The following is a 13,525-nucleotide window of genomic DNA, read 5'->3' as shown; positions in this document are numbered from 1 at the left end:
ATAATATATTATTATATTATATGGCAAACAGGCCATTAATTAGTTGAACATTAATTATTTTTGTATACATTTTTTAGGTCGTCGGTGAATAGATGAAATTCGGTACCAGATAGAGCAAGGTGATTATCATTAATGAAGAAATAGAAAGAGCTGTACATCGTTTGTTTTCCCTTCTTCTTTTATTTATTTATTTATTTATTTTTTTTTAATAAGTGAAAAATTGAGGAGAAATTGTGTGAGGAAATTAATGAAGGATCGATGTGGCATGGTTGAGAGGGTCGATCGCTTGGCGATTGGTATGGCGGTCACTCACGTGTTTTCACCAGGGAGGTTTTCGTCAGGTTATCCTTACCGTTCGTTGACTTCCGTACTTTCTGAGCTTTTTTCTTCTACTTCTTTTCTTCTGTTTTTGTTTGGCTTTTTTCCGCCTCTTCCTCATGTTTTGAACGTAATGAAACCTCTGTAAACATGGAAGTCGACGGGATGGAACAGTTGTCTCATTACGTTGGAATTATAATGAACAATTGGTACGCCTTTACTGTGAGTATTCTTTTTATTTATTATTTCTTTCTCCGCAGGAACTTTTTTTTACTTCTTTCAATAATAATAATAATGATGATTCCAGGTAAATCTGTGACACTTGTATAAGCGCAAAAGTGTCAAGGATAAAATAATCAATAAAAAGATTAACAATAAAGAATGGATTATTTCAAAGCGTAATTAGCACAAGGAAACGTCTTTTTTCATTTATTTGAAGGTTTGGGGGTTGATTAAAGATTTTAAAAATCCTTTCCTCTATTGTGACCTGTATAAGTCTAATAACAATAATAAACTTTATTTGACAAGTAATAATGTGTTTGGGATCTGGTTTCTGGTCTAGTCATGACCAGAAACCAGATACCAAACACATTAATCGTCGTGGTCGATTTCTTCTTCATCAACATAAATAATAATAATAATAATACTATATTAAAATAGAAAAATACAACAATTGGTACTAAGTATAACATGACAAGAAAAAGAAAATAAGGAAAATAGTAAGATTTAAAGGAAACTTGTTACTTCTTGAGAATTAATAGTACAGTATACAACAGCTTACAATTAATTTCATAGTGTCGACAATCATTGCATATTTAAAAGCCGCTCGTATCCAACTCTCCAGTGTGCCGAGCAAAAGATATTAACAATGAGGGAGATTTTTGATTGGTGAGATATTCCAGAATTTCAGCTCTGGAAATAACGGATCAAATATGGTACACGCAGTACTGAAGACAGTGAGGAAATTCCCAGAAAGTGATATGCTTCTTCCCATACATTACTGTTACAGAGAGGACAGATTTCATTGTATGGGTTTAAATTTCAGATATAACAACTCTCCTCTTAATTTAAAAAGCCATTGAGAATCTCTGAGGTTAAGGTTCTGGGAAAGGCTTGGTATGAAGGACAATGAGTGCTCATTAAAAAATTAACTTAAACAAGCAAAACCTCTCTGTACTTTTTGCGCTCTCCGTAGCCTCTTCATGATGAACTTCGTTTATTTTATTTGGGAGTTTTAAAAGTTCACAGAGAATCTCCTAAACATTGGAATTTTGAAGAGGGCAAGAATATTTTTGTGCTAGAGATGGCCATTGCCTGAATGAGGAAATGTTCTTTCTAATTATCTGTCGGGCAATATTTTTAAGCAGACGATCATCCGGAAGGCCCAGAACCTTAGATATATATTTTAGATGGAGGGAGAACGTGTATGAAAAGGGGGCAAACTGGATTCAAGGGTGGGAAATAGATGGTAGAATGAGAAGTTTCTTTACAAAAGATCTTTCAAATTTTTCCAAAATGTCATAAGCCTGGAAGCCCCAGACTTGAGCACCATAACATGCGACAGAGTGCAGGACACAGTTGTAAACTTTTAGTTTGGCTTCATAAGTCAAGATTTTTTCTAAAGAGATTTGCCCAAATGCCATTTAAACCTGTTTTTGCAGCAGAAATTGTAGCATTAAGGTGGTGTGATTGAGAAAGACGAGGTGTAAAAATAACTCATAGATATTTATACTTGTGCACCACCTCGATTTTATTACCCTTGTAGAACCATCTTTCGGAAGTTCCCCATTGCGGAATACCATAATTTTTTACTTTTGTAAATTTACCGATAAGTTCCAAAGGTCACAGAAGGACTCAAAGATTCTTATGTTCTTTTGCATGCAATAACAGAAATAATTCAAAAAAGAATAAGAAAACATACCTTTTTAAAAAAACAAGTATTTACAGCAATGGAATATCCATCTGCTTGGAGTCGAGATTACTGATAAAATATTAATAAAAGATAATGAAATAGCCAATAAAATATAATAATATTCTCTGTGTTTTATAATATTGTCAGAAAGAAAAAGTAAACAAATAAAATAATCTGGTGAACAAAGAACAAGATATTTATATACATTAATTAAGTAAAAATGTCTTCTAATCAAATCTAATCTAAATCAAAAATTGTACTCTTGTACCAGTTCCCAACAGTATTACCAGGCGTGACGAGCGACTTTTATTAGCTGCAGGCTTGGCTCATTTAAAAGTTGGACTAGGATTTCTTCTGAGAGCACATCACTACCTATGAAGCACACATCTCAGACAGGATGGTGCATTTAGGCAAAAAGTGCACATCGGTTTCCTTTTCCCTTGTATTGCACAGAGAGCACATTTCTGTATCCCTCTGGCCGCCTATCCAAGGGGTAGAGTTAAGGAACAGAGTTTTGTACACAAGAAACCTCTTTGTTGCCAGCATTTGCTCCAAAAACATCATGCTGTCACTAGACCTTATATTGGAAAGAACACACTGGAATTCTGCCATCCATTCAGAAATATTGTCCCGAGAGAATCGGAAAAGATGGTATCCCTCTGACAAGGAACTCCAGTGCACATACTAGAAAATATTTTTTATTATTATCTTCTGAGCTGTAATTTTTGTGGAACTTTGACCAGGGAGTGTTAGGGTTTTGAATGCATATTTATAATGGAGCTTCAACGTGTGCAGAAATAAGGTATCAACACAGGTTTTTATATATAGGATGTAATTTGGAGTACAAGAGGGCAAGGTAAGCAACTGCTTGATGAAGTACCTTAACAATTTATCCAACTGATCATAAAGTTGAAAACCTCAAACTTGATTTCCACACGAGAGAATGGAACAGCATACCTCATTAAATAATTTAAATTTGGAAGATAAAGGGACCAGATCATACTTCATGAACCTAGACCACAGAGTATTAAGCACAAATTTTGCTGCTGAGACTTTCTGCACAAAGTGTGTATTGAGTGACAAACAAGAAGTTAGCGTCACAAAAAGGTAATTGTACGCATTTACTACTTTGATAAGAGTCCTTTTGAAATATCATTGTTCTTTCAAAGCTAATCTGCCTCATCTCCTAAAAACAATGACCTGTTTAGGTCTATTGTGAAACTCCTATAATTGTAGTCATACCTTAGAAGGTGCTATAAGACTAGCACTTTCCTTGGTGCCTCTTCGTGGACCTCTTTTATTGTGAGTATTGCCCTACCGAAGTGGCTGTGCCATTACTGGACTTACGCTTCACATTCACAAAAATCCTGCCTGCTGAGAGAGAGGAGTTCCTTTGGCTTCTTTTTTGAGAGATTTCTAAATCTTTTAGCTTGCCTCATACCTGGTGCTTTTGTCTTGAGTTTTTTTCTCAATTCGTTTTTCCAGTTTCAACTTAAGCACACACTCCAGAGTACTAGTTGTAGTTGAAGGTCTCATGGGTGAGAGAGTTGCCCCTTTTTTTGGCCAATTGATCATTGTGTTCATTTCCTTCTATGCCCTCATGTCCGGGAATACACAACTCTAGTATCTCTGTCCTATCATAATTACATTTAAAAAATTTATAGGCAAAAAATTATCATGAGAGCTTGTTTTATTGTACATTGTTAGTTTATTTGTGTTATTTATTTTGCTTGTGCATTTTGGATTGCAGTTGGCCATAGATCACAATTTTGCGGGATGTACACCAAGAGAAACTGAAAAGAAAGTCATAGATTTTGTAGATTTTATATCCCAGAAGCTCGCTGCTGGTAAGTATACTCATGTTCTCTTACATTTTGATCTAAAATGCAAAATTATTCATGACTTATAGCATTTAAATAAAAAGTTTATTGTTCAATTTGACCGTGAGATGTTTTAAAATATGTGATATACCCATACATGGCAGCCCCTCTTTTGAGGCACTCAGCATCGAAACGTACTCGATGACCAAAATCAATGTAATTTACTACTAAACAATGCTAATTGCAAAATTAATCAATTCCAGGTACGGATCCGAGTGACTTCATTGTCGATCTCGAAGATGTTATGGATGCAGAATTCCATACATTACTCGAAGATGATTCTGCACCGGCGGTTGTTGAAGCTTTAATAGAAATGCACCAAATTTATCAAACAGGTGATCTACTTCAGATGGAGGCATTTATAAGGCGACAAGGAAAGAGTACTCCTATTCAACAAGTGTTTACTGTTCCTGAGGTAAGGTTTTTTTTTATGTGTTCAACAATAACCAAAGGAAAGCTTTTTGAAAACAACCCATTTGGATATGGTTGCCTTTATAATATTTTTATCTTTCGCCAAAGGATATTGCTCTTATTTAATCACAAAGTTTATTATCAAAATTGATGATTAAATCTATTAAAAAGGCACTTTTTCCCAAATACAACGATTTGACGTAAAATTGGCTTCAGGATTTTCTGAACAAAGGTCACCCTTCTTGCTCGTGCCTCTAAGTCAAGCAATCTGTCCATACCTTTAATGCTTTTTAAAAACTATGTTTTGGGGCGTCGCTGGCTGCAACGGTTTAGGTATTGACCCAGTGCTCATCTCTGTAAGGTCCCGGGTTCAGCAGCCCTGCATTTAAACTCTACACACTTACAAATGGGTTTTTTCTCTCTCAAAACCACCTTGAGGGTTCATATAACCCCATAGTTAAAACTCCCTTTAAAATTTTTTTATAGTTAACTGCATAATGCAGAGATCATCCAGGTTAATTTGTGAATTAATGAGGAGTTTTTAACATTAACTGTGTTACGTTTGTACATTTCTAAATTTTCGAGTATGTTCATTTTTCTCTGTTTTGTTCATTATATAATAGTTTCATACTTGTTTGTATTATTGATGCTTCATGGTTGTTTTCTATAAGTGTCATGTTATTCAATTTTCTGTTGTTCCTAAATGATCTGACTTGTTCCTTGTATTGTTCTTTTATGTTTTGACTTTTTTTATGCTTTTTTTGAGGCCACCAGCAGTCATATTAGCCTCCAATGCACTGAGGGCTGATGGGGTACTCAATATTCCACTCACTTGCTAATTATATATAATATCACTCCCTGAAAGGTGCCAAGGCGTGGCACTATTGACGGTTTTTTTTATTTTATTGTTTTTTTGTTTTTTTTTTTCGATTGTGTTTGTGTTGTAGCTGTTATTGTGTACAATGGTTTGTATTATTCTTAATTCATTTTGTACTTGTTACCTCTGTTTTATATTTAAACTTTCCATTTACCAATAAACCATTTCCCTCTTGATCCTATCAGTGGTTTTCAGATCTGTTGGGACACCCTTCTTTACCTTCTTTAACATGTTCAGTGCTGGTGACCTGCATTAAGGCCACACTGGCTCAATCCACCTGATGGATGACCTGCAGGTCATGATGCATAACGTTTCTAGGAGTAGGAAATTTTTGCTGTCCAGGAGGAAATTGATTTACCAGGCTGCACTGAACATGTTGAGCCTGTATTTCCTTATAATCTTCAAAGAGCCGGAGCCTTGAAGCTTTTTTAAGGTAGGCAGAGGCAACGGATAAAAGTGGCTTTCAACCAAATAATGAAATGAAGAAACAAGGTTGGTAAGTGGAAAATGCAAGAGGGAGCATGAACCTTAATGAGGATTATGTAGAATATCTGGAAAAAAAGAAGAGGTTGAAGAAGTGTTTGTGGAATAAAGATAAGGTACCTATCAACAGGATAGTCCAGAAATGGTAAAATCAAGTAGTGTGCTGCTCTGGGAAAAAGTACAAGCTAGTAGTAAGCATTTGGCATAAGGAGCAGATGAACAGCTGCCAGGTCTGCGTCAGTTATATGTCCTATCTTCAAAAAGGCTTAACACGTTCATGGTTAAATAAAAGCAATATCCTTCTGTTAAATTTTCTTCCAAGTAGAGTGGAGTGATCTTATTGATACATTGTTATATTTTATTTCTAGGTACATCATAGAACAGCTTCTGAATCAGTGCCTCAGCTCCATCATGACAATGTTGACAGTGAAGGGTGGACTCAAGTCACACATAGAAGACGTTAATTTTTAAGAATTTGAATGAGTAACTCTGATTATGTTAAGAACTGTGTAAATGAATTTATAAATGCTAATTATGTTGTACAAAACGTATTTATATTTTTATATATATGTACATATATATTTTTATTTAAAAATTTTTAAGATTGTTTCAATAAGTTTAGCATGTTCCCAAATATGCGAGTATGTAGGGAGATTATGTGCAAAATGAGTACAATTGTTTGAACAGATAATTAATCAGTATCTTTCAACAGAAGAAACAACAACTAAAACAAGGTAGAACAAGCCTTTTTGACAAAATTTGAGCGAACCGAAGTACTCATATAACTACCCAAGCATCTTAGACAAAACTAGAGAACAGCTGATGTCATTAATAATGTGGTGTATGATGATGATGATGATGATAAATATGTATACAAGGAAATGGGGTATATTCCCCAAGCACTACAGTCTTCTGACTTATTGTACTCTCCAAGTTCCTTAGTTCAGTGCAATTGACTTGATCCTACTTTTAAGAAGTACTAGGTCATTGACTGTCATTGCTACAATTCCTTTCCCTGGGTTTTCTTTGTATCCTAGATCAAATCTCCATTGAGCGGTTGCTTCGCATTTGAAGATGACCTGGGTGGCTGTTTCTGACTCCTCATTCCAATAACCTACAAATGAGGTCATTGTTGAACATACCCATGTTAGCTGATTTCTCAGATGACAGTGACCAGTAGTCCATTGCTCCTCCGAGTTTAGGTTCTGACTGTAGCACTGAGTTTGCCAGTATTGATGAGAGTTGTTTTAGCATAAGCTTACTGCACTTAGCACCTCTAGAGTTTATCCATTTCTTTTGTCTTTTTTGGATCCATTCTGTGATGGAGGATTCTGTGTTTAAGGTTCCCAAGAATAGGTTCAAAGTTAATCAAGTTAAGTCAAATGTCAATCAAGTTAAATTAAATGTTAATCCTTATTTTCAGTAACAGATTTACTTAAGAATAGTAAACTTGAAGAAGCAGAAATCCTCTAGCCTGTCTGCCTTTTCGTTACGCACAATTTAAAAATAAAAGGTTAATTGTTAGTTAAAATGGGTTAATTTCAAATTTTAAAAAATGTTAATTTGATGTTAAAAAGGGTCAATTTTGTAGGAAAAAGTTTTAATTGCTAATTTAAAAACAAGGTTAATATGACGGAAAAAAGCTGTTCTAAGGACGATCGATAATTTTTTTTCAAACTTAGTCATTTCTAATTAATAAAAACCATGGTTCGTTATTTTAATAACATTTTTTCCCCTCTGGTTCCATTTATTTGGATGCAGTTATATATAGATTTTTCAGTCGCTTTTTAACAGAAGACATCTATGTCTAAGTATTTTGTGCCTGTGAATTTTATTCAAAATACCCCCCTGTTTTTTCTTTGCCCATCATTACTTTGTAAAACATCCATAATCCACCCAAGCCCAATTTCTGTCCCTTGCTTTAAATTTAAAAAAAAAAAAATAGGTAAAGTTTTAACATGAATGTAACTAAAACCAATCCTTAAGTTATTAAAATTAATTTATCCCAATTTTACAATGAAAGACTACCACTATATCATCTCCGGAACGGAATTTAAAAAACGGCTTTAAAGCAAATTTACTCTCTAAGCGATTTCTGGTTTTTGAAATAATCTGTCCAGCTTTGGAAAATAATCGTACAGAGGGAACTGGTCTGCAAGGCAACAAAATTGAACAACTGACAGGTTCGGATAGGTCACTTTTTTTTATGGTACCCTGAAACTTTGGCCTAGGGCTCCAATCCAGCTGGGCCGACGACCCAGTTATTTTATATACTTTTTATTCATTTATGTATTTAATCTTGTAAATCTTGGTATTCTTATCAGTGCAGTAGATCATATTTTATTTATTAAATATGTTGCTGTCGAAAAGTGAAATCTACTAGCAAAGTTTGTAACACGAGTAGCCCCCTGTACAGGGAGTCGGTTGTTGTTCATGGAGGGTCTTTGATGGCCACTTGCTATGTGGATAAAATTTTGGATCATGGCAATCATGCGTTGCCTATCCTCGATGAAATCAGTGACAATCCTATTCTAATGCATGATAATGTCCGTCCGCATATCGCTCGCAGAGTACAAACGTACTTTCAACACCATAGCATCAGGGTCTTAACCTGTCCAACTCGTTCTCCATACTTGAACTCCATCGACCATTTATGGGGTAACCTCAAAAGACGAATAAGGGCATTTCCATACACTCCACGATCTTAAAAGAACACTTCGTGAAGAATGGGCTAACCTCCAGCAAAAAGACATTTCCAGACTGGTAGAAAGTATGCCGAGGCGACTGCGAGATGTAATTCAAGCAAGAGGAAGAAATGCGCAATATTGAAATGTTAATTAAAAATTTAGAACAAATTTTATCTGTCCGTGTTTTTTTATTCATTTTCCGAAGCAATTTACCTTTTTAGACAAATACTCAATTATAAAATGTTAAAAACGTGAAACTTTGATTAATATATAAAAATGTATACAAATCAAGTTATATTACAAGGGGGGCAGAATTTTTGGCGTCAGTGTATATCGATATATCGTTTCCATCCCTACTTAAGGGTTAGTTCGATTTTAATGGAGCCTACGAGACTGTTATCTTTGACAATGTAAGGAAGTAAGAGGCGAGTGGTTTTTCGTTTGAAGTTTTCTTTTTTTTTTCTTTTTTTGTGTTGTTTTGTTTCAAAGTTATGAAGAAATACAGGCAAGTTTTGGTTTGGGCGGTGTTGTTGATCGGTATCACGGGGCTTTTCCTCTACAGGAACGAGTACGTCAAGCTGAGGTCGACGTTCGAGATGTTCGTCGTGGTCGACTCCTCGTCTGGCTTTTCCGACAGAAATTGCCTCGTGTTGAACGAGACGGGGGCGGACGATGGGATGGTGGACGCCCTGGGCCGGCCCCGCCCGCTTTGGACGCCCGTCGGCCGTTTCCACGTGTATTCCGCTTTCGCCGCGATCTCGGGCGGGAGATCCTTGGTGAAGGCGATCGCCGTCGGGAAAGCGGAAGATTCCACCCGGAGTTTCCGATGCCACATTTGGTACGACTTCAAAGACGTGATTTTATCTTCGACTGAGGGCGAATTCGCCATCGCCTCAGAGCGGATCGACACCGCGGACGAACACTTCTACGAGCTGACGTGTTCTGTGGTCGAGGAGGTCAAAGGTCGTCCTTACATGCTCGTACTCGTCGACCCGGCCGACGGACGCAAGTATTTTGTGCCAGTATTCCGGCCGCCTCCCAAGGCGGACGGATTCTCCGCCGCCTTGTGTGTCTACCCGGACCTAACCGGCCTCCCGAAAACGTTTCTCGTCGAATTCCTCGCCTTCCACCAGGTCGTCGGATTCACTGACGTCTTACTCTACGACTTCGGCCTCCACTACGGCCTCCTCGACAAAGCCGTACGAATGGCATCGGCGTCCCGCTCATTTAGATCCTTTTCCGTCTTGAACTGGAATTTACCTTATTTGGACAGTCGGGTGGCTAAATTTCTCCTGCAGAAAGACTGTTTGTACAGGACTGCCGATCGAGCGGCTGTCACCGTTGCCCTAGGTTGGAACGAATACCTCGTGCCAAAAAACGCCGCCAAACTGGACCGCCTGTTCGCGAACCACACTGTTTTGAAGAACACCAAGATTGATTTGCGCACAAGACTTTGTTGCACGGATAAAAAGAACACAAAGGGCTCAGAGAAATCATGGCCGAGGGTTTTGAGAAAGACCGAATGCGCTGCCTTTCCGACAGACAGTTTTGTCATAATCAATCCTACAATGAGCCCTCCAGGACAAACCGCTCGAACCACTGTCGAAAAAGGAACAATTTTCTTTTATGACAACTGTTACAACTATGGGAGTGTAAAGGCTACATTCAATCCGACTGCTTTGGATTTTCTCGGTGAACTCATGAGCAATAAGATACTGAGATTGTGGAAGTCTGGGAAATTTTTTTCTTGATCTTTTAATCATTTTTTCATGAAGTAGAAAAAAAAATAGAATTAATTTTAAACACAATACGACTAAAGAGTGACTGGCTCTTTGAATCGTCTTTACAGGATGGACTTACTTTCTTCTATTTCAATTATCCACTGCATTCCATCGTAGATCTCTTAAAAAGAAACATTCTTTGTAAAGAAAAAAATGGGAAGATTTATTTAAAGTACTCTAGTTTATTCCAAGTTACTCTTCCAGTGTGAAATTTAGTTAGCATTAACGTTTGTACATAGTATTGGGTATTTTTGTATGTTTGAGTCATTCGCTGATGACAATATGACTAAGAATAATTAAAGGTGCCATATAAGACAATCATATTTGCTAAAAAAAAAAAAAAAATACAGGAAGTATTGAATAATCCAAATAAATAAAAGGATTGGAAAGTGATATTTGTTCAATAAATTCTTAGAATAATGATATATTTTTATAATTGACTTTAGAAATATTCCATATAAATGTCATTATGAGGTGTTTGTTAGTAAATATTTATTTTTAACAATTATGAAGATTTTGTTAATTATCAATGTTTTATGTTATGTTATGTTTCTGTTGTTTTTGTTAGTAACATTAGGTTTTTTTTTAAAGTGGAATTTTTTTTTCGCATAAACTTTAACAATAATTTTTTTTTTGCATATACATATCAATAATTAATTATATGTATTGATGTAATGATAAAATTCAATAATTAAGACTGTCCAATGAGTGTTTTATTATTAACAAAGTTATNAAATTTTCAATGAAAAATATAAAACCTTTTGAAATGGTGAAATGCCGAAACTCGTCTGATTGAACACAAATAATTGTGATGCAGGTCACCTTGCAGACAGTACATATTATAACTTTTATGTTTGGAAAATGATTTGTTTCCATAAATTGCTGCATTTATGACAAATGACAAACATATATGTAAAAAATTGAATATAAACTGAAATTATTTGGCGAGATTTTTTTTGTAAAACTTAGTATGGTTCTAAAAGTAATGTTTTATGTAGAATCTGCTGGTGCTATTAGAACTTGTAATAAGCAGGCAAGTTAAGCTGACATGGCGATCAACTTTTTTTTTCTTTTTTTTTTTTTGAGGAGGTGGGAAAATTCATCATTTTGTTCTGGACATATTTAAGTTTTCCTTCAGAACTAAATAATTTCTATTTGTGTTATATAATATGGTTGTTGTTTTAGTTAGATTTTTAAAAATCAAAATAAATTTTCATGTTATTAAATAACATTTTCAATTTATCATGTAACTATTAAGCTTTTTTTAGAATGAAAAGGATTTACAAAATGTGTGAAAAACCAAATTCATCGATTCACACTGGAGATATTAACATTTTCCTTATATAACTGGTTTAAAAAATGTGGAAAATTTAGTAGAATAAAATATGAAAATTTAATTTGTCAATTAAAAAAAAAAAAAAAAACAGTTAAACGATAAATTGAAATTATAGAGTTCTAAAGAAAAACTTCAATATCTTCACAAAGTTATTAAATTCACTAGTTTCATGGTCAGCTTGACCAATATGTATAATAATATCATACAATTAATTAAGGTTTTTAGTGGAGATAAAAACCTAATTAATTGTATCTTCACAAAGATTCGAAGAATTTTTNTTCCGAATCCAAATAGGTGTTAGAAATAATTAAAGTAATAAAATTTCATACGTGATATTTTTTTTACAATTTAATGTTCTAGTCTTTCTAAGGATAATAAAAACAAATTTGCGACAGATGTACAATGGGAACAATTGCTATGAGGAATGGATAGATTTTTGTTTTTCCTGAAAATTATATCTAATGTACAATGAATTGATTATCGTTGATCTGTTGGCTGAAAACTGATTTTTCTCAAAGAAACAACTCAAATATGGAATTAGACAAAAACAATCTTATGACAAGATTAGTGCTTCTAATCCTTCCATCCAAATTATTAAGATCATTTTAAAAATAATGTAATAAAGTTTATTAAATTAAATTAATTATGATTAAATTTGACACAAGTTATTTTTTATATCAAGGGTTAAAAATCGACTGTTTAAACTTGAATAAAATTTATTTAATGAGCATGATGAATTAATTCTATTTTTTTAAACCTTTTTGGACACAAAGAACTTAAAAATGTGTCCATTCTCCTTCCGAAAACGAGAATTTCAGACTCAAGGACAATTAATCCTCACAATATTTTCACGAGCCTATCAATTCTTGCATTACGCTGACAAACTCAAGCAAGCATTTTGAATCACCCACCTGTGTTGGCAGTTCAGTTACAGACCATGGTATCTGTCCAGCCACTGAGGGTGGGCTATCACAGCTAGGTCTTTTCATCCTCCAATAAATCAGTTTCTAGATTCAAATCTACGTACTCTTAAAAAATTGGATGTATCAAATATATACGGGACTGATTTTCTTAAAAATGTAGACTTGAAAGGGACTGATGTGCAAGTAGATTGTGTTCAGGAGAGAATTGACAGCAACTCTCCCAGGAACCCAGGACCCTTTAGTATCAACAGAAACTATGAGTAAGAAACAAGTGAGTGTCTGTGGAACAATGGATTATTACCAAGGAGAGGGTGAATCCAACCAAAATTTTAGGGCGATTAAAGTCATAGGACGGGGACAACACCCTGTCAAGGATTCGTCTTTGCTTAGTGTAAAAAAAATTTCTGGAGGGTGTGAAAAGGTCGAGGACGAGAACCACAATTTCTGCCCAAGGACGAGTGTCTGTCGCCAACTATGAGGCGACTTTTGTAGTTGACTTTCTCAATAATCGATGCACAATTTTATTAAATGCTTCAAGGTTGTTGTTTCGGAGGAAAAGGAAAAAACAATCGGCCTGAAGTGTCATTCTTCTGCATAACGCCAGGTCTCATACAGCTAACGCCGCGAGGCAAAAGTTGGATGCAATAGGACGGAAAACGTTAGAATAGTCCAGGCATTTTACTTGTGACTTTCATCTTTATGGAAGAAATTTGGGGGGGGGGATCATTTTGATGCAACAATGAAGCAGTGGAAGCATTTGTGCCCCAAATCTGTGTGTAAAGAATCAAATTAAATTAAAAATTGATGGATTATGGTTATTTAAATAAAGAAAGGAATGAAACAAAAATATATAAAAAAAACTTTTAATGCATAAAAAATAGAATAGATACTATCATCTAAACTACGCTTAGTGCAAA

The 13,525-nt window shown here is 35.1% G+C and overlaps 2 protein-coding genes across 2 annotated transcripts; both read left to right on the top strand.

Moving 5' to 3' along the window:
* Positions 1-244: 244 nt before the first annotated feature.
* On the top strand, positions 245-6,454 carry LOC106664144 (pre-rRNA-processing protein TSR2 homolog). Its single transcript, XM_014389594.2, has 4 exons — positions 245-540; positions 3,981-4,077; positions 4,314-4,525; positions 6,250-6,454. Exons 1-4 carry the CDS (start codon positions 469-471, stop codon positions 6,343-6,345), a joined length of 477 nt encoding a protein of 158 aa, XP_014245080.1. The 5' UTR covers positions 245-468; the 3' UTR covers positions 6,346-6,454.
* A 2,482-nt stretch (positions 6,455-8,936) lies between these two features.
* Positions 8,937-10,694, top strand: LOC106664155. Its single transcript, XM_014389607.2, has one exon. The coding sequence runs from the start codon at positions 9,060-9,062 to the stop codon at positions 10,317-10,319; it is 1,260 nt and encodes a 419-aa protein (XP_014245093.1). The 5' UTR covers positions 8,937-9,059; the 3' UTR covers positions 10,320-10,694.
* The last annotated feature ends 2,831 nt before the right edge of the window (positions 10,695-13,525 follow it).

The sequence above is a fragment of the Cimex lectularius genome, unplaced genomic scaffold (assembly GCF_000648675.2).
Source record: "Cimex lectularius strain Harlan isolate CLEC.00 unplaced genomic scaffold, Clec_2.1 scaffold82, whole genome shotgun sequence".
NCBI classification, from domain to species: Eukaryota; Metazoa; Arthropoda; class Insecta; order Hemiptera; family Cimicidae; genus Cimex; species Cimex lectularius.
The sequence above is the reverse complement of the archived record's forward strand: the minus strand, read 5'-3'. Positions and strand labels throughout refer to the sequence as shown.